A 21912-nucleotide genomic window follows, 5' to 3' on the forward strand; every position below is an offset into this window, starting at 1 on the left:
AAGTACAACTCTTACTAAACTTCAATTAGCCTATACTGTATGTAATATTGTTAAACAATATTGAAAGTCACCTTTAAAAGGTGTGTGTGTGTGTGTGTGTGTTAAACCCATTAGGCCAGCATGCAGTAATACATTATGTAGTGAAACCACCAGATTAAACTACTTTTCTGAGCTACACTACTGTATGCAGTGTGTGTGTGTGTGTGTTTATAATTTGTGTGTGCGTGTTTATAATGGGTGTGTGTGTGTTTATAATGGCTGTGTGTATTTATAATGGGTGTGTGTGTGTTCATAATGGCTGTGTGTGTGTGTATGTGTGTATGCATGATTATAAAGGGGGTGTGTGTATTTATAATGGGTGTGTGTGTGTGTTTATAATAGTGTGTGGGTGTGTGTGTGTGTTTATAATACTGTGTGTGTGTGTGTGTGTGTGTGTTTATAATGGGTGTGTGTTTGGTTATTTCAATGGGTGTATGTTTGTTTATGATGTGTGTGTGTGCTTATAATGGGTTTGTGTGTGTTTATAATGGGTGTGTAATGGGTGTGTGTGTGTTTATAATGGGTGTGTATTTATAATGGGTGTGTGTGTGTTTATTATGGGTGTGTGTTTATAATGGGTGTGTAATGGGTGTGTGTGTTTATAATGGGTGTGTATTTATAATGGGTGTGTGTGTGTTTATTATGGGTGTGTGTTTATAATGGGTGTGTAATGGGTGTGTTTGTGTGATCAGGGACTGAAGGGTCTGGTAGATTCGTCATAGTCAGACAGACATTTTGGATGAATTCCTTTTGCGTTGTAGTAATCCACCACCTGATTGGGCACCTCTGCTAACACACTCTTAGCAAGCGCAGCCGGGGACGCCTGGGGAAACACACACACAAACACACACACACATATTACACACGCTTACACACACACACACACACATATTACACACGCTTACACACACACACACACACACACACATATTACACACGCTTACACGCACACAGACACACACACATATTACACACGCTTACACAAACACAGACACACATATTACACACGCTTACACACAAACACACACACATATTACACACGCTTACACACACACACACACATATTACACACGCTTACACGCACACACATATTACACACGCTTACACGCACACAGACACACATATTACACACGCTTACACGCACACACACACACACACACATATTACACACGCTTACACACACACACACACACATATTACACACGCTTACACAAACATACACACACATATTACACACGCTTACACACACACATATTACACACGCTTACACACACACACAGGCACACACACAGACATTACACCTCAAAGACTTTGTCTGTCATTTGAACATCGTTCTGTCTGTCTGTCTGTCTCTCAGTCTCTGTCTGTCTGTCCTTATGTCTCTATGTCGCTCCCTGTCTCCCTCCCTGTCTCCCTCCCTGTCTCCCTCCCTGTCTGTCTGTCTGTCTGTCTGTCTCTCTGTCTCTCTCTCTCTCTCTCTCTCTCTCTCTCTCTCTCTCTCTCTCTCTCTCTCTCTCTCTCTCTCTCTCTCTCTCTCTCTCTCTCTCCTCCTCTCTCTCTCTCTCGCTCTCTCTCCTCCCTCCTCTCTTTCTCTCTCTCTCTCTTTCTCTCCTATATAAAAAAGGTTCTATCTGGAACCTAAAAGTGTTCTTCGGCTGTCCCCATACGAGAACCATTTGAATAACACCTTTTGGCTCCAGGTAGAACCCTTTTGGGTTCCATGTAGTACCCGTTCCACAGAGGGATCTACCTGCAAGAGTTCTACCTGGACCCAAAAGGGATAATTATCCTACGGGGACAGCTGAAGAATGCTTTCGGAACCCTTTCCTTAATAGTGTACCTGTTATTACCAGGTCTCTCAGGGTCTTAGTCTTTCTGATCCTCTTTGAAAGGAAACTACAGAGCAGAAAATCACCTCTCTGGTTCTTTCTCTCTATTCTGCCTCTCTCCATCTGTTCTGCAGTGAGCCTGTGACGTAATTCTTTGATTTCTGCGCCTGTCAGAATTTAAATACACCATGACAAACTCACACACACCTCCGGGAAAGAGCCAACGGATAAATACGTTTTGACCAGCGGGGCTACACCACGTCACTGCTTGTTATTCATACATTCACACGCGCGCACACACACACACACACACACGCACGCACGCACGGACACACACGCACCCACACGCACCCACACGCACACACACACACACACACTTACATGTTTGAAGTCTTTAAAGGGAACAAACTGGACAATGTCTCTGAGAACAGGCTCTCCTTTTGGGGACCTAGGGACACATTATCATGAATAATTATATATATATACGTATAATTATGAACTATTATATTTGTATTTATTTTATTTATTTAACTTGGCAAGTCAGTTAAAAACAAATTCTTATTTACAATGACGGCCTACACATCCTAAATGTTGTTATACGACAGACTGACAGACTAACCTGAGTATTCCATCGTCTCCATCCAGCATCTGCATGTCACTGAAGTCAGCGTTTCCCACTCCTACTATGATGACAGACATAGGCAGGTGGGAAGCATGGACTATAGCTTCTCTAGTGTCAGCCATGTCTGTTATCACTCCATCTGTTAGGATCAACAGGATGAAATACTCCTAGAGAGGAGAGAGAGGGAGAGAGAGAAAAGGCACGAGAGAGAGAGGAGGGCAGAGAGAGAGGGAGGGAAGAGAGAGAGAGGGGCAGAGAGGAAGGGAGGGAGAGAGAGAGAGAGAGAGAGGGGCAGAGAGAGAGAGAGAGGGGCAGAGAGAGAGAGAGAGATGGAGGGAAGAGAGAGAGGGGCAGAGAGGAAGGGGGGAGAGAGAGAGAGAGAGAGAGAGAGAGAGAGGGGCAGGGAGAGAGAGGGGCAAAGATAGAGAGAGAGGGGCAGAGAGAGGGGGGGGGGGGGAGGGAGGGAGGGAGAGAAAGAGGGGGGTAGATAGAGAGAGGGAGAGAGAGAGAGAAAATTAGGGAGAGAGGAAGGGGCAGAAAGGGAGGGGCAGAGAGAAAATGATGAAGGGGTTCAAAGGTCAGCCGACAGGTTCAGAACAAAATATACCAAATATGATATTATGCCAGCAGACGTTTTGATTGGTCTGTAAGTCATAAGAAGGTTGCTGGGCAATGTTTATACTAAATGACTGATGAATGATCACCGATCTGTTCCTCACCATAGCTTCCTTGGTGTGCATCTCCTCTGAGGCAGAAGAAGCAACTTTCTGTATGATGGGAGCGATGTTGGTCGGTCCGTACAGCTGGATCTTAGGGAGACAGCCCTGGTAGGCTTCCACCACACCCTGGATACCTGAAAAAAAAACACACACACACACACACACACACACACACACACACACACACACACACACACACACACACACACACACACACACACACACACACACACACACACACACACGCACACACACCACACACACACACACACACACAGAGTTAAAAAATAAACACGTGATCTCTCAACTCCAGTGGTGAAGTAGCTGAAACATTCTCCTTTTCCTCTACTGATCAAGGAGATGCCCTGTCTTTGTAGATAACACACATCACACACACTGCCAAGCCAGATGTTTAAAGTGAATCATTTCACACATTCAGATTAGCGTATTATAAACTTAACTTAAATAACCTCTCACACCCACACCAGGCCAGTTGTGTACATTGTACGTGTGTGTGTGTGTGTGTGTGTGTGTGTGTGTGTGTGTGTGTGTGTGTGTGTGTGTGTGTGTGTGTGTGTGTGTGTGTGTGTGTGTGTGTGTGTGTGTGTGTGTGTGTGTGTGTATTAGAAGGGTGTGTGTTAGAAGGGGTGACAGGCGTGATGCTCACCAGAACATTCTGGATTGTCTTCATCAAAGTTCACGGCAAAATCGTGCGAAACCTGAGAATGTGTGAGAGTGGAGTTTACACACAGACACACCTCACAACATAGTGTAATATCTACTGGAACGTGTGAGAGTGGAGTTTACACACAGACACGCCTCACAACATAGTGTAATATCTACTGGAATGGAACTCTAGAACACCATTTTGTATGATCAACTAGGCGACTCCAAACATCACTCTCCAGACATCCCCAAAGCAGCTTTGATTGAATATCTCTAACCTTGAAGTCAGGTGGGATCTGACCTCCAAACCCAAACACTGGAAACATCTTATCACTAGACAGAGAGAGAGAGAGAGGGAGACAGAGAGTGAGAGAGACAAGGAGAGAGAGAGAGAGAGAGAGAGGGAGGGAGACAGAGAGAGACAGGGAGAGAGAGACAGGGAGAGAGAGCGAGAGACAGGGAGAGAGAGAGAGAGAGAGAGAGAGAGAGAGAGACAGAGAGAGAGAGATGGGGGGAGAGAGAGAGAAAGAGAGAGAGAGAGACAGGGAGAGAGAGATGGGGAGAGATAGAAAGAGAGAAAGTCACTAACATTACTTGATGCAATGAGTCATGTGGAACTTTTTGCCCAAAGTAAACAATCTATCATCATTGTCCCATTACAGTTCATTGATTAGGTAATTGATACGTTACCTGTCATAGTCTTGACATATTTCACCCACAGCCACCAGGGCTTTCAGGTATTCATTGGGCTGGTATGGATGGATGTAGTGGAGAGAACAACTGTTTTTGGGGTCTCCGTTTGACGCTGTAAAGTCTATGGCCACCTGGGACACACACACACGGTCACGCACACAATGTAAAGGTTGTATAACCAAGTCGCTATGGTGACCATTCATACTGAGATAAATCGAGCATCATCTGGCAGCAGCATAAGTGCCTAATGTTAGGCGGATCCTGCCGGGACAGGATCCAGTACCACTCAGTTTTGGACTGTTTTATTCTGGCACCTATTTGACCGGATCCTCACGTGGCATGAAAATAATTGTCACTATTCTAATAGAAGCGATCAGAGTTAAATCAAGTTACCTCCTCATTAATTATCCTGCCACCTACAAAAACGTATAGGCTGATTTTCAGTCAGCGCCTATATTCGGACTTCTGAGAATTGGACCGGTCCGTCCCGTTGCACAACACTGTAGCCAATGTTTTGAGCCCAACGCCTGGCTGTTGTGGCGAGAGAGAGAGAGAGAAGCGCGTTATCACTAGAATGAGATTCAATTTCCATGACCTGGTTATGCTCTAAAAGACATGAGCTGATGACATCATCATCTCTGCAGCGTTGCACTTTATTATCGATCTACAGTTATTTAATATGCCAATTAGTTACATTTTTTCCTTATAGAATCATATCCGCCTGAGGTTCACCCAATTGATGCAACACAATCTCAGCTCCAAAGTGTCAAACTCATTCCAGGGAGGGCGGAGTGTCTGTGGCTTTTCGCTCCAACCTTCTACTTGATCGATTAATTAATGTCACTAATTAGTAAGGAACTCCACTCACCAGGTTGTCTAGGTCTTAACTGAACTCCCCTCACCAGGTTGTCTAGGTCTTAACAGAACTCCCATCACCAGGTTGTCTAGGTCTTAACTGAACTCCCCTCACCAGGTTGTCTAGGTCTTAACTGAACTCCCCTCACCAGGTTGTCTAGGTCTTAACAGAACTCCCATCACCAGGTTGTCTAGGTCTTAACTGAACTCCCATCACCAGGTTGTCTAGGTCTTAACTGAACCCCCCTCACCAGGTTGTCTAGGTCTTAACTGAACCCCCCTCACCAGGTTGTCTAGGTCTTAACTGAACCCCCCTCACCAGGTTGTCTAGGTCTTAACTGAACTCCCCTCACCAGGTTGTCTAGGTCTTAATAGAACTCCCCTCACCAGGTTGTCTAGGTCTTAACTGAACCCCCCTCACCAGGTTGTCTAGGTCTTAACTGAACTCCCCTCACCAGGTTGTCTAGGTCTTAACAGAACCCCCCTCACCAGGTTGTCTAGGTCTTAACTGAACCCCCCTCACCAGGTTGTCTAGGTCTTAACTGAACTCCCCTCAACAGGTTGTCTAGGTCTTAACAGAACTCCCCTCACCAGGTTGTCTTAACTGAACTCCCCTCACCAGGTTGTCTAGGTCTTAACTGAACCCCCCTCACCAGGTTGTCTAGGTCTTAACCGAACCCCCCTCACCAGGTTGTCTAGGTCTTAACTGAACTCCCCTCACCAGGTTGTCTAGGTCTTAACTGAACCCCCCTCACCAGGTTGTCTAGGTCTTAACCGAACCCCCCTCACCAGGTTGTCTAGGTCTTAACTGAACTCCCCTCACCAGGTTGTCTAGGTCTTAACTGAACCCCCCTCACCAGGTTGTCTAGGTCTTAATAGAACTCCCCTCACCAGGTTGTCTAGGTCTTAACAGAACTCCCCTCACCAGGTTGTCTTAACAGAACTCCCCTCACCAGGTTGTCTTAACTGAACTCCCCTCACCAGGTTGTCTTAACTGAACTCCCCTCACCAGGTTGTCTAGGTCTTAACAGAACTCCCCTCACCAGGTTGTCTAGGTCTTAATAGAACTCCCCTCACCAGGATGTCTAGGTCGTAATAGAACTCCCCTCACCAGGATGTCTAGGTCTTAATAGAACTCCCCTCACCAGGTTGTCTAGGTCTTAATAGAACTCCCCTCACCAGGTTGTCTAGGTCTTAACTGAACTCCCCTCACCAGGTTGTCTAGGTCTTAACAGAACTCCCCTCACCAGGTTGTCTTAACAGAACTCCCCTCACCAGGTTGTCTAGGTCTTAACAGAACTCCCTCACCAGGTTGTCTAGGTCTTAACAGAACTCCCCTCACCAGGTTGTCTTAACTGAACTCCCCTCACCAGGTTGTCTAGGTCTTAACAGATCTCCCCTCACCAGGTTGTCTAGGTCTTAACTGAACTCCCCTCACCAGGTTGTCTAGGTCTTAACTGAACTCTTAACTGAACTCCCCTCACCAGGTTGTCTAGGTCTTAACTGAACCCCCCTCACCAGGTTGTCTTAACAGAACTCCCCTCACCAGGATGTCTAGGTCTTAATAGAACTCCCCTCACCAGGTTGTCTAGGTCTTAACAGAACTCCCCTCACCAGGTTGTCTTAATAGAACTCCCCTCACCAGGTTGTCTAGGTCTTAATAGAACTCCCCTCACCAGGTTGTCTTAATAGAACTCCCCTCACCAGGTTGTCTAGGTCTTAATAGAACTCCCCTCACCAGGTTGTCTAGGTCTTAATAGAACTCCCCTCACCAGGTTGTCTAGGTCTTAATAGAACTCCCCTCACCAGGTTGTCTAGGTCTTAATAGAACTCCCCTCACCAGGTTGTCTAGGTCTTAATTGACAGGAAGAAACAAAAACTGCAGTCACCCCTGTATTAATAAATTGAAATACATTTGCCAAAATTATAGAATTAAAAATGTTGTTGCTGTGGATTGTGTTTAGCCCAAATTAAAGCACAATATCAAACAGCTGTATCAAACAAATAAAGCAAATATCAATCAGCTGATGTTGTATCTGTCAGTGAAGAGTGAGCAGCTAAAATATTTTATACAATCGCTGAGAAAACACAGGTTGGAAAGAAAGTCTACCGCTGAAAAAGAGAAGACTATACAGTATATTATCCGTCCGTAGGCTACCAAAATATTGTATCAAATCCCAACATTGAGGGAACAACATTGTTTTACTAAGTACCTAGGCTGTGTTGAGGGATATAGGCACAAGCTCATCCGCCATCACAAGTGAGTGTGTTGCGCATTGAGTTGGTCAGTGCCACTGGACAGACCACTATAATTTCCTCCTCATATCTCATATTTCCGCTCGTTTCGTTAGCCTAGGGCTAGGCTATTGGCTGCATTCAAGACAAGGTCGTTTTTACTGATCTCAGTTTGTCAGTTTCAGAATTGGATCACTTGTGTGGTTTAAAAAAAAGATTCTGCTTAAGAAACCAGACAACAGGAGATCGCTGGCACCAGTGACGACCCGTCATTCAGGGCAGGTGGGGCAGAGGTAAAATAGGTGTCCCCTAAAAAATATACACTACTAATCAAAAGTTTGGACACACCTACTCATTCAAGGGTTTTTCTTTATTTTTTACTATTTTCTACATTGTAGAATAACAGTGAAGACATCAAAACTATGACATAAGACATATGGAATCATGTAGTAACCAAAAAAGTGTTAAACAAATCAAAATATATTTGAGATTTGAGATTCTTCAAATAGCCGCCCTTTGCCTTGATGACAACTTTGCACGCTCTTGGCTTCACCTGGAATGCTTTTCCAACCGTCTTGAAGGAGTTCCCACATATGCTGAGCGCTTGTTGGTGGCTTTCCATTTGCGCCATTCCGGCCATTATAATGAGCCGTTCTCCCCTCGGCAGCCTGCTGTGATCCAGACATGTAAAATTATGTAAAATTGCTTTTTTCCCCCCCCTGGAGCCTACAACAACAACAAAAATCCCCATGTATGCAAATTCTCTTTAGCTAAAATTCCACTACAGCGAATATTTAGCCGACCAACACCTGCGCTATGCAAGTCAGAGATTTGTTTTGGGAGGGGGGGGGGGTCTGACACACATTTTGTGGAAATGAATAAAAGTTGAACATAGTCAAATGTGTCAGTTTAATAAAATGTGCAAAAAAATACTATATATATATATATATATATATATATATATTTAGTGCCTAGGACTATTTAAGCGAATTAAACCCTGTCTGTCGACATGGGCAACAGATCGCAAAACAGAAATTCCCCACTGAGCACGTTTTGGGAAATGGCGAGTTAACTTTGTCATCCATAAACGTATGCCAAGTGCTAAAATAATGATTAGGCTATGATCACACTTCCTTAATGTAAATATTAGGCCAGAGACACCTATACAGTGGGGCAAAAAAGTATTTAGTCAGCCACCAATTGTGCAAGTTCTCCCACTTAAAAAGATGGGAGAGGCCTGTAATTTTCATCATAGTTACACTTCAACTATGACAGAAAAATGAGAGAAAAAAATCCAGAAAATCACATTGTAGGATTTTTAATGAATTTATTTAAAAATTATGGTGGAAAATAAGTATTTGGTCACCTACAAACAAGCAAGATTTCTGGCTCTCACAGACCTGTAACTTCTTCTTTAAGAGGCTCCTCTGTCCTCCACTCGTTACCTGTATTAATGGCACCTGTTTGAACTTGTTATCAGTATAAAAGACACCTGTCCACAACCTCCAACAGTCACACTCCAAACTCCACTATGGCCAAGACCAAAGAGCTGCCAGAGGACACCAGAAACAAAATTGTAGACCTGCACCAGGCTGGGAAGACTGAATCTGCAATAGGTAAGCAGCTTGGTTTGAAGAAATCAACTGTGGGAGCAATTATTAGGAAATGGAAGACATACAAGACCATAATCTCCCTCCATCTGGGGTCAAAATGATCACAAGAACAGTGAGCAAAAATCCCAGAACCACACGGGGGGACCTAGTGAATGACCTGCAGAGAGCTGGGACCAAAGTAACAAAGCCAGTAAGTCAGTAACACACTACGCCGCCTGGGACTCAAATCCTGCAGTGCCAGACGTGTCCCCCTGCTTAAGCCAGTACATGTTCAGGCCCGTCTGAAGTTTGCTAGAGAGCATTTGGATGATCCAGAAGAAGATTGGGAGAATGTCATATGGTCAGATGAAACCAAAATATAACTTTTTGGTAAAAACTCAACTCGTCGTGTTTGGAGGACAAAGAATGCTGAGTTGCATCCAAATAACACCATACCTACTGCAAAGCAAGGGGTTGGAAACATCATGCTTTGGGGCTGTTTTTCTGCAAAGGTCCAGGACGACTGATCCGTGTAAAGGAACGAATGAATGGGGCCATGTATTGTGAGATTTTGAGTTAAAACCTCCTTCCATCAGCAAGGGCATTGAAGATGAAACTTGGCTGGGTCTTCCAGCATGACAATGATCCCAAACACACCGCCCGGGCAACGAAGGAGTGGCTTCGTAAGAAGCATTTCAAGGTCCTGGAGTGGCCTAGCCAGTCTCCAGATTTCAACCCCATAGAAAATCTTTGGAGGGAGTTGAAAGCCAGTGATGCCCAGCAACAGTCCCAAAACATCACTGCTCTAGAGGAGATCTGCATGGAGGAATGGGCCAAAATACCAGCAACAGTGTGTGACAACCTTGTAAAGACTCAACAAAGGGTATATAACAAAGTATTGAGAAACTTTTGTTATTGACCAAATACTTATTTTCCACCATAAGTTGCAAATAATAATGTGATTTTCTGGAATTTTTTTCTAATTTTGTCTGTCATAGTTGAAGTGTACCTATGATGAAAATTACAGGCCTCTCTCATCTTTTTAAGTGGGAGAACATGCACAGCACAATTGGTGGCTGACTAAATACTTTTCTGCCCCACTGTACATCTGGTAGCCAAGCACAAGTGATCAGTGTAGCCTTTTATCGCTCTAGACTTTTGGGGTGTGAGTTCGCTAATTTAGAATGTTTCCTAAAGCAGCCTGTCTAGACTTCATCTCTTAATGGGGAGGCAGGTAGCCAAGTGGTTAGAGCGTTGGACTAGTTACTGAAAGATTACTGGTTGCAAGATCGAATCCCCAAGCTGACAAGGTACAAATCTGTCGTTCTGCCCCTGAACAAGGCAGTTAACCCACTGTTCCTCGGTTATCATTGAAAATAAGAATGTGTTAAATAAGAGAAAGAGACAAATAATATAATAAATAAACAAGTCATGATGACCAGCATACATGAAAGGAATAGAGCCCTGCACAAGCATGAATATTAAACCCTTCCCAGCCCGCGACGTTCAGGCCCTACCCTACCCAGCCCGCGACGTTCAGGCCCTACCCTACCCAGCCCGCGATGTTCAGGCCCAACCCTACCCAGCCCGCAACGTTCAGGCCCTACCCTACCCAGCCCGTGATGTTCAGGCCCTACCCTACCCAGCCCGCGATGTTCAGGCCCTACCCTACCCAGCCCGCGATGTTCAGGCCCTACCCAGCCCGCGATGTTCAGGCCCTACCCTACCCAGCCCGCGATGTTCAGGCCCTATCCTACCCACTCCGCAAGTTCAGGCCCTACCCTACCCAGCCCGCGATGTTCAGGCCCTACCCTACCCAGCCCGCGATGTTCAGGCCCTACCCAGCCCGCGATGTTCAGGCCCTACCCAGCCCGCGATGTTCAGGCCCTACCCAGCCCGCGATGTTCAGGCCCTACCCTACCCAGCTCGCAAGTTCAGGCCCTACCCTACCCAGCTCGCAAGTTCAGGCCCTACCCTACCCAGCCCGCGATGTTCAGGCCCAACCCTACCCAGCCCGCGATGTTCAGGCCCTTCCCTACCCAGCCCGCGACGTTCAGGCCCTACCCTACCCAGACCGCGATGTTCAGGCCCCACCCTACCCAGCTCGCAAGTTCAGGCCCTACCCTACCCAGCCCGCGATGTTCAGGCCCTACCCTACCCAGCTCGCAAGTTCAGGCCCTACCCAGCCCGAGATGTTCAGGCCCAAACCTACCCAGCCCGCGACGTTCAGGCCCTACCCTACCCAGACCGCGATGTTCAGGCCCCACCCTACCCAGCTCGCAAGTTCAGGCCCTACCCTACCCAGCCCGCGATGTTCAGGCCCTACCCTACCCAGCTCGCAAGTTCAGGCCCTACCCTACCCAGCCCGCGATGTTCAGGCCCAACCCTACCCAGCCCGCGATGTTCAGGCCCTACCCTACCCAGCCCGCGACGTTCAGGCCCTACCCTACCCAGACCGCGATGTTCAGGCCCCACCCTACCCAGCCCGCGATGTTCAGGCCCCACCCTACCCAGCCCGCAATGTTTAGGCCCCACCCTACCCAGCCCGCGACGTTCAGGCCCAACCCTACCCAGCCCGTGACGTTCAGGCCCTACCTACTTTTAGGTTTCAGGGAAAATGTGTGGAGTAAAAAGTACAATATTTTTTTAGTAATGTAGTGAAGTAAAAGTTGTCCAAAATATAAATAGTAAAGTAAAGTACAGATACCCCCCAAAAAACTACTGGAGTAGTACTTTAAAGTATTTTATTTAAGTACTTTACACCACTGATTAGCTGCTACTTTTGGTCTGTCACTCGCTCCCTCAGCTTGCTCTGCATGCACTCTGCTCATGGCGGTTCTGAGTCTGTGCGTAACCATAGCAACAGCCCCGCTTGGGCTGCTCTGCTCAACGAAGAGACATGAGAGAGCTGTCAGCTACTTTTATTCACTCTAACCTAGACAAAACTCAAGGAAATAATCTCTCCAGTCTTATATTTGACGAGGTTGAAGCACTTCCGACACCATGTTATGATCTTAGTCAGATATGACAGATGACTGTGCAGCAGAGAACGAGCAAATGGCTCTGATTCAAAATGTTACTAATACATTTAGTGAAGCCCTGGATGTACCCTAGTTATTGATGGAAAAACAGGCCCTACCCTGCCCTGGATTTACCCTAGTTATTGATGGACAAACAGGCCCTACCCGGCCCTGGAAGTACCCTAGTTATTGATGGACAAACAGGCCCTACCCGGCCCTGGAAGTACCCTAGTTATTGATGGACAAACAGGCCCTACCCGGCCCTGGATGTACCCTAGATATTGATGGACAAACAGGCCCTACCCTGCCCTGGATGTACCCTAGTTATTGATGGACAAACAGGCCCTACCCGGCCCTGGATGTAACCTAGTTATTGATGGACAGACAGGCCCTACCCGGCCCTGGATGTACCCTAGTTATTGATGGACAAACAGGCCCTACCCTGCCCTGGATGTACCCTAGTTATTGATGGAAAAACAGGCCCTACCCGGCCCTGGATGTACCCTAGTTATTGATGGACAAACAGGCCCTACCCTGCCCTGGATGTACCCTAGTTATTGATGGACAAACAGGCCCTACCCTGCCCTGTATGTACCCTAGTTATTGATGGACAAACAGGCCCTACCCGGCCCTGTATGTACCCTAGTTATTGATGGAAAAACAGGCCCTACCCGGGCCTGGATGTACCCTAGTTATTGATGGAAAAACAGGCCCTAATCCGATGTATACTGTCGGGGCCCATCGAGCTCTGGTTGGGTAGTGGAGCTCTAGCGAGGAAGAAAGATAGGTGCCAGTTTTTTTCCTCTTATTATCTCGGGATGAAACTGAAGCAAATGATGGAATCTAATACTTCCCGTGTCATTATTTCTCTCTCTCTCATTAACGAGTCGTCTCTAGCCACTTTGAACAACGTGATCTTGCATTGACACTGCCATCTCACAAGGGACCGCAGCAGGTCAGAACGGTGTTGTTTATTGTTGTTCTTAAAATGCTAATTCTAACTCCCTCGCTCACTTTTTGGCATCTCCCTGTTTACAAATGAATCTGTCTGCTTTCAACCACCCGCACGCACGCACGCACGCACGCACACACACACACACACACACACACACACACACACACACACACACACACACACACACACACACACACACACACACACACTCTTACTGTGAACTGGATCTGACAGCCTCCCATGATGTAATCCAGGAAAGAATACATCTTGATGATCTGATTAGAAAGAACACAGTTACAGAAATACACTGTGTGTGTGTGTGTGTGGTGTGTGCGTGTGTGTGTGCGTGTGTGTGTGTGCGTGCGCGTGCGTGCGTGTGTGTGGTGTGTGTGGTGTGTGTGTGTGTGTGTGTGTGTGTCTGTGTGAATACCTCATAACTGCTGTTAGAAAGAACACAAGTATACAACTACTAATTTAAATAACACTTGGGTAACACTTGTATACTTTACACAGGCAGTCATAACACCTTTGACAACAACCTATCGTAACATATTTATTCAACATCAGTGGGGGGTGGAGAGGGTAGGGATAAAGAGAGAGAGAGTGGGGATAAAGAGAGAGAGTAGGGATAAAGACAGAGATATTAGGGATAAAGAGAGAGCGAGTAGGGATAAAGACAGAGAGAGTAGGGATAAAGAGAGAGAGAGAGTAGGGATAAAGAGAGAGAGAGTAGGGATAAAGAGAGAGAGTAGGGATAAAGAGAAAGAGAGCAGGTATAAAGAGAGAGAGTAGGGATAAAGAGAGAGAGAGAGAGTAGGTATAAAGAGAGAGAGAGTAGGGATAAAGAGAGAGAGAAGGTATAAAGAGAGAGAGTAGGTATAAAGAGAGAGAGTAGGGATAAAGAGAGAGAGAGAGTAGGTATAAAGAGAGAGAGTAGGGATAAAGAGAGAGAGAGAGAGAGTAGGTATAAAGAGAGAGAGTAGGGATAAAGAGAGAGAGAGTAGGTATAAAGAGAGAGAGTAGGGATACAGAGAGAGAGAGTAGGGATAAAGAGAGAGAGAGAGAGTAGGTATAAAGAGAGAGAGTAGGGATAAAGAGAGAGAGAGAGAGTAGGTATAAAGAGAGAGAGAGTAGGGATAAAGAGAGAGAGAGAGAGAGAGAGTAGGTATAAAGAGAGAGAGAGAGAAGGTATAAAGAGAGAGAGTAGGGATAAAGAGAGAGAGAGAGAGAGAGAGAGAGAGTAGGGATAAAGAGAGAGAGAGAGAAGGTATAAAGAGAGAGAGTAGGGATAAAGAGAGAGAGAGTGGGGACAAAGAGATAGAGATTAGGGATAAAGAGAGAGAGTAGGGATGAAGAGAGAGAGTAGGGATGAAGAGAGAGAGAGTAGGGAAAGAGAGAGAGAGTAGGGAAAAAGAGAGAGAGTAGGGATAAAGAGAGAGAGAGTAAGGAAAGAGAGAGAGAGTAGGGAAAAAGAGAGAGAGTAGGGATAAAGAGAGAGAGAGAGTAGGGAAAGAGAGAGAGAGTAGGGAAAAAAGAGAGAGAGTAGGGATAAAGAGAGAGAGAGTAGGGATGAAGAGAGAGAGAGTAGGGATGAAGCGAGAGTAGGGATGAAGAGAGAGAGAGAGAGTAGGGATGAAGAGAGAGAGAGAGAGAGTAGGGAATAAGAGAGAGAGAGAGAGTAGGGATGAAGAGAGAGAGAGAGAGAGAGAGAGTAGGGATAAAGAGAGAGAGAGTAGGGATGAAGAGAGAGAGAGTAGGGATAAAGAAAGAGAGAGTAGGGATGAAGAGAGAGAGTAGGGATAAAGATAGAGAGTATGGATAAAGAAAGAGAGAGTAGGGATAAAGGAGAGAGAGAGATAGTAGGGATAAAGAGAGAGAGAGAGAGAGTAGGGACAAAGAGAGAGAGTGACAGAAAGAGTGGGGTAGAGATAAAGTGTCACACCCTGATCTGTTTCACCTGTCTTTGTGCTTGTCTCCATCCCTCTCCAGGTGTCACCCATCTTCCTCATTATCCCCTGTGTATTTACACCTGCGTTCTCTGTTTGTCTGTTGCCAGTTCATCTGGTCTTGTCACGCTTTACCAGCGTGTTTTCCCATCTTCCTGTTCTGTTTCCCAGTTTTTCCCGGTTCTGACCATTCTGCCTGCCCTGACCCCTTTGTCTGCCTGCCTGCCTGCCGTCCTGTTCCTGCCTGACTCTGACCTGTTTACGAACCTCTGCCTGCCCTGACCCCGTTGCCTGCCTGCCTGCCTGCCATCCTGTACCTGCCTGACTCTGACCTGTTTACGAACCTCTGCCTGCCCTGACCCCATTGCCTGCTTGCACCTGTCTGACTCTGACCTGTTTACAAACCTCTGCCTGCCCTGACCCCGTTGCCTGCCTGCTTGCCTGCCTGCCTGCCTGCCTGCCTGCCTGCCTGCCGTCCTGTTCCTGCCTGACTCTAACCTGTTTACGACCCTCTGGCTGCCCTGACCCCTTTGCCTGCCTGCCTGCCTTCCTGTTCCTGCCTGACTCTGACCTGTTTACGAACCTCTGCCTGTCCTCGACCTGCCCTTTGCCTGCCCGGTGTTTACAATAAATCATCTGAGAACTGTACTATTGGCCTCCTGTGTCTGCATCTGGGTCTTATCCTGAGTCGTGACCGAAAGAGGGGGACAGAGATAAAGAGAGAGGGACATAAAGAGGGAGACAGACATAAAGAGAGAGGGACATAGAGAGGGGGACAGAGATAAAGAGAGAGGGACATAAAGAGGGAGACAGAGATAAAGAGAGAGGGGGACATAAAGAGGGGGACAGAGATAAAGAGAGAGGGGGACAGAGATAAAGAGAGAGGGGGACATAAAGAGGGGGACAGAGATAAAGAGAGAGGGGGACAGAGATAAAGAGAGAGGGGGACATAAAGAGGGGGACAGAGATAAAGAGAGAGGGGGGCATAAAGAGGGGGACAGAGATAAAGAGAGAGATGGACATAGAGAGGGGGACATAAAGAGGGGGACAGAGATAGAGAGAGAGGGGGACAGAGATAGAGAGAGAGAGGGGGACATAAAGAGGGGGACAGAGACAGAGAGAGAGGGGGACATAGAGAGGGGGACAGAGATTGAGAGAGAGGGGGACAGAGATAAAGAGAGAGAGGGACATAAAGAGGGGGACAGAGATAAAGAGAGAGGGGGACATAGAGAGGGGGACAGAGATAAAGAGAGAGGGGGATAGAGATAGAGAGAGAGGGGGACAGAGATAGAGAGAGAGGGGGACATAAAGAGGGGGACAGAGATAAAGAGAGAGAGGGACAGAGATAAAGAGAGAGAGGGACATAAAGAGGGGGACAGAGATAAAGAGAGAGGGGGACATAGAGAGGGGGACAGAGATAAAGAGAGAGGGGGATAGAGATAGATAGAGAGGGGGACAGAGATAGAGAGAGAGGGGGACATAAAGAGGGGGACAGAGATAAAGAGAGAGAGGGACATAGAGGGGGACAGAGATAAAGAGAGAGAGTAAGAAAAGAGGAGTGTTACCTTACAGTGGTTGAGGACGATGACGCCAGAGTTTCTGTAGTTCTTCTTCTTCAGTTGGTACTTCGGGTTTATACAGTCCCATTGCATCTACACACACACACACACACAGGTTTATACAGTCCCATTGCATCTACACACACACACAGGTTTATACAGTCCCATTGCATCTACACACACACACACACACACACACACACACACACACACACACACACACACACACACACACACACACACACACACACACACACACACACACACAGGTTTATACAGTCCAATTGCATCTACACACACACACACACACACACAGGTTTATACAGTCCCATTGCATCTACACACACACACACACACACACAGGTTTATATAGTCCCATTGCATCTACACACACACACACAGGTTTATACAGTCCCATTGCATCTACACACACACACACACACACACAGGTTTATACAGTCCCATTGCATCTACACACACACACACACACAGGTTTATACAGTCCCATTGATCTACACACACACACATAGGTTTATACAGTCTCATTGCATCTACACACACACACACACAGGTTTATACAGTCCCATTGATCTACACACACACACAGAGGTTTATACAGTCCCATTGATCTACACACACACACACACACACACACACACACACACACAGGTTTATACAGTCCAATTGCATCTACACACACACACACACACACACAGGTTTATACAGTCCCATTGCATCTACACACACACAGGTTTATACAGTCCCATTGCATCTACACACACACACACACACAGGTTTATACAGTCCCATTGCATCTACACACACACACACACACACACACACACACACACACACACACACACACACACACAGGTTTATACAGTCCCATTGCATCTACACACACACACACAGGTTTATACAGTCCCATTGATCTACACACACACACACACACAGGTTTATACAGTCCCATTGATCTACACACACACACACACACACACACACACACACACACACACACACACACACACACACACACACACACACACACACACAGGTTTATACAGTCCCATTGATCTCCACACACACACACAGGTTTATACAGTCCCATTGATCTACACACACACACACACACACACACACACACAGGTTTATACAGTCCCATTGATCTACACACACACAGGTTTATACAGTCCCATTGATCTACACACACACACACACACACACACACACAGGTTTATACAGTCCCATTGATCTACACACACACACACACAGGTTTATACAGTCCCATTGATCTACACTCATTAACATGCAAGTGAATTAGTAGCCCAAATAATCATTTTAGCTCGTTGAGGGTCAGGTTAAGCTTAGGTTGGGTTAGAGTTGGGTTAGGGTTAGTTTAGGGTTAGGTTTGGGTTTGCATTAGATTTAGCGTTGTGTTAGGGTTAGGTTAGGTTTGGGTTAGTATTAGATTTAGGGTTGGGTTAGTTAGGGTTCTGTTAGATTTAGGGTTAGGGTTGGGTTAGTTATTGTTCTGTTAGATTTAGGGTTAGGGTTGGGTTAGTTATTGTTCTGTTAGATTTAGGGTTAGGGTTGGGTTAGTTAGGGTTCTGTTAGATTTAAGGTTAGGGTTGGGTTAGTTAGGGTTCTGTTAGATTTAAGGTTAGGGTTGGGTTAGGGTTAGGGTTCTGTTAGATTTAGGGTTAGGGTTGGGTTAGGGTTCTGTTAGATTTAGGATTAGGGTTCTGTTAGATTTAGGGTTAGGGTTGGGTTAGTTAGGGTTCTGTTAGATTTAGGGTTAGGGTTGGGTTAGGGTTCTGTTAGATTTAGGATTAGGGTTCTGTTAGATTTAAGGTTAGGGTTGGGTTAGTTAGGGTTCTGTTAGATTTAAGGTTAGGGTTGGGTTAGGGTTCTGTTAGATTTAGGGTTAGGGTTGGGTTAGTTAGGGTTCTGTTAGATTTAGGGTTAGGGTTGGGTTAGGGTTCGGTTAGATTTAGGGTTGGGTTAGGGTTAGGGTTCTGTTAGATTTAGGGTTGGGTTAGGGTTAGGGTTCTGTTAGATTTTGGGTTAGGGTTGGGTTAGGGTTCTGTTAGATTTAGGATTACGGTTGGGTTAGGGTTAGGGTTCTGTTAGATTTAGGGTTGGGTTAGGGTTCTGTTAGATTTAGGGTTAGGGTTCTGTTAGATTTAGGGTTGGGTTAGGGTTAGGGTTCTGTTAGATTTAGGGTTGGGGTTGGGTTAGGGTTAGGGTTCTGTTAGATTTAGGGTTAGGTTAGTTAGGGTTCTGTTAGATTTAGGGTTAGGGTTGGGTTAGGGTTCTGTTAGATTTAGGGTTGGGGTTGGGTTAGGGTTAGGGTTCTGTTAGATTTAGGGTTAGGGTTCTGTTAGATTTAGGGTTAGGGTTGGGTTAGTTAGGGTTCTGTTAGATTTAGGGTTGGGTTAGTTAGGGTTCTGTTAGATTTAGGGTTGGGTTAGGGTTGGGTTAGGGTGTACCTGTCTTCCCTCCAGGTCTGTCCGTATCTCCTTATAGGTGGTCTGAAACTCTCCAATGAAGTCGTGCTTCCCATTGGAGTCCCAATCATACACTGTGCACTGAAACATATACGCACACACACACAGAGACACACATAAATGCCATGCTGAATGATTGATAGCTGGTTTAGGTGGGGGGGGGGGGGGGGCTAAATATTAATCTGGAGACGCTGAGAGGGACTCAGCTGTAGTGTGTGTGTTTGTGTGTGTGTGTGTGTACCTATCAAGGTTGGGACTGTTCATTAGACAGCGATGGAGCTAAGTCATGTTCATTAGGCAGCGATGGAGCTAAGTCATGTTCATTAGACTGCGATGGAGCTAAGTCATGTTTATTAGGCTGCGATGGAGCTAAGTCATGTTTATTAGGCTGCGATGGAGCTAAGTCATGTTCATTAGACAGCGATGGAGCTAAGTCATGTTCATTAGACAGCGATGGAGCTAAGTCATGTTTCTTAGGCTGCGAATGAGCTAAGTCATGTTCATTAGACTGCGATGGAGCTAAGTCATGTTTATTAGGCTGCGATGGAGCTAAGTCATGTTTATTAGGCTGCGATGGAGCTAAGTCATGTTCATTAGACAGCGATGGAGCTAAGTCATGTTCATTAGACAGCGATGGCGCTAAGTCATGTTCATTAGACAGCGATGGAGCTAAGTCATGTTCATTAGACAGCGATGGAGCTAAGTCATGTTTCTTAGGCTGCGAATGAGCTAAGTCATGTTTATTAGGGTGCAAAATGAGCTAAATTAAAACATTTCAGAACAGAGAGCAAAAATCGGTCATCATATTTGTCGTATCTATTCTGTTTTAAAACGTTTTCTTCTGTTTGTTCTAACTGATCACTGATTCAGACCTAACACAAACATCACTGATTCAGACATAGCTCCACAATATAATTCAGACTTAACACAATGATAACTGATTCAGACATAGCTACATAATATAATTCAGACTTAACACAATGATAACTGATTCAGACATAGCTACACAATATAATTCAGTCTTAACACAATGATAACTGATTCAGACATAGCTCCACAATATAATTCAGACTTAACACAATGATAACTGATTCAGACGTAACACAATAATCTTTGATTCAGAACTCACACAGACCTAACTCAGTCCACTCTGTTCTACTTACGGAATTTTTAAGCAGGTAACTGTGTGTGTGTGTGTGTGTGTGTGTGTTCCCCGTTGACAGGGCTGACAAGAGACACGGGGTGTTAAGAGGCTTGTGAATAATTAATGAAATCATGTTTTATTCATGAAGACAATACCGTTTAGAATCTCTGTAAGGTTAAAGAGTCACACACACACACACACACACACACACACACACACACACACACACACACACACACACACACACACACACACACACACACACACACACACACACACACACACACACACACACACATGAGCATGAATATCTTACTGACTTTAAAAAACAACAACTGTGTCGTCAGTGTGTCACAAGACCGTGTTAGGCAGCTGAGCTAAAGCCTCTTCAAATCTTAGGCAAGGTCACTCGTCACCATCAGTTGCATGTGGTCAGGTTAGAGGATGTTATGGTCAGGTCATGGTCGGGATCTTACCTTTAGTTGGCGGTCGTGGTCTCCACTACACAGTGTGTTAAGAGAGACCTTGAATGACTTCCACACCGGGCTGAGGTCATTCATCACCGTCTGAGAACACACACAAGACCAGTACTACTTACTTCTTTTTTACTTACCTCGTTTTTGGGGGTATCTGTACTTTACTATTTCAATTTTTTGACAACTTACTTTTACTTCACTACATTCCTAAAGAAAATAATTTTTACGGCATATTTTTTTAGTCCGTACTTAGCAGGACAGGAACAGGGTCAAATGCACACACTTATCAAGAGAACATCCTTGGTCGTCCTTAATGCCTCTGATCTGGCGTTCTCACTAAACACACATACTTGGTTTGTAAATGATGTCTGAGTGTTGGAGTGTGACCCTGCCTGTCCGTAAATGGGGAAAACAGCAAGAGTGCTGTCTGGTTTGCTTAATAGGGTTAAGGTCACATGTACTTTTGATACTTAAGTATATTTAAAACCAAAGACTTTAAGACTTTTACTCAAGTAGTATTTTACTGGGTGAAGGTATCTTTACTTTTACTCAAGTATGACAATTGGGTACTTTTTCTACCACTGCACACATCAATATCATCATCTGTGCTCATACTGTCGGTGAGTGGGCAGGTGGCAGGTTGCCTAGCGGTTAAGAGCGTTTGGCCAGTAGACAGAAGGTCGCTGGTTCTAATCCCTGACCCGAAAAGGTGAAACATCTGGCAATGTTCCCATGTGAACAAGGCACTTAACCATTATTGGTCCTGTGAGTCGGTCTGGATAAGAGTGTCTGCTAAATGACTAAAATGTGAGTCTGTGTGCAATTTACCTCAGTTCTGTGAACAAGTGATCCACTGCCATCGTCATTTATTCTGAAGATTTCCAAAAATGGATCTGATTTACTGAAGAAATCCTACAGAAAAACACAGAAAATCAGCTTGATCAATTGTTTATTCAGCTAAGCAGTGGTGTAAAGTAACTAAGTAAAAAAAAATATGTTGAAGTACAACTTAAATCATTTTGGGGGGGTGTCTGTACTATTATTTATATTTTTTT

The 21912-nt window shown here is 45.5% G+C and overlaps 1 protein-coding gene across 1 annotated transcript in view; it reads right to left on the minus strand.

Moving 5' to 3' along the window:
- Positions 1-708: 708 nt before the first annotated feature.
- The window catches only part of LOC139391743 (copine-4-like), a 32834-nt gene continuing 11630 nt past the window's right edge, over positions 709-21912 (minus strand). Inside the window, exons 7-18 of the mRNA XM_071139248.1 lie at positions 21686-21769; positions 20858-20947; positions 19220-19318; positions 16737-16823; positions 13441-13500; positions 4566-4699; positions 4154-4208; positions 3877-3928; positions 3210-3343; positions 2488-2657; positions 2250-2316; positions 709-862 (exon numbers count right to left, since the gene is read on the minus strand). Of these exons, the coding sequence (XP_070995349.1) occupies positions 728-862; positions 2250-2316; positions 2488-2657; positions 3210-3343; positions 3877-3928; positions 4154-4208; positions 4566-4699; positions 13441-13500; positions 16737-16823; positions 19220-19318; positions 20858-20947; positions 21686-21769 (1167 nt within the window). The 3' untranslated portion in view covers positions 709-727. The remainder of the gene's footprint in view (positions 863-2249; positions 2317-2487; positions 2658-3209; positions 3344-3876; positions 3929-4153; positions 4209-4565; positions 4700-13440; positions 13501-16736; positions 16824-19219; positions 19319-20857; positions 20948-21685; positions 21770-21912) is intronic.

Source organism: Oncorhynchus clarkii, chromosome 32, assembly GCF_045791955.1.
Source record: "Oncorhynchus clarkii lewisi isolate Uvic-CL-2024 chromosome 32, UVic_Ocla_1.0, whole genome shotgun sequence".
NCBI lineage: Eukaryota > Metazoa > Chordata > Actinopteri > Salmoniformes > Salmonidae > Oncorhynchus > Oncorhynchus clarkii.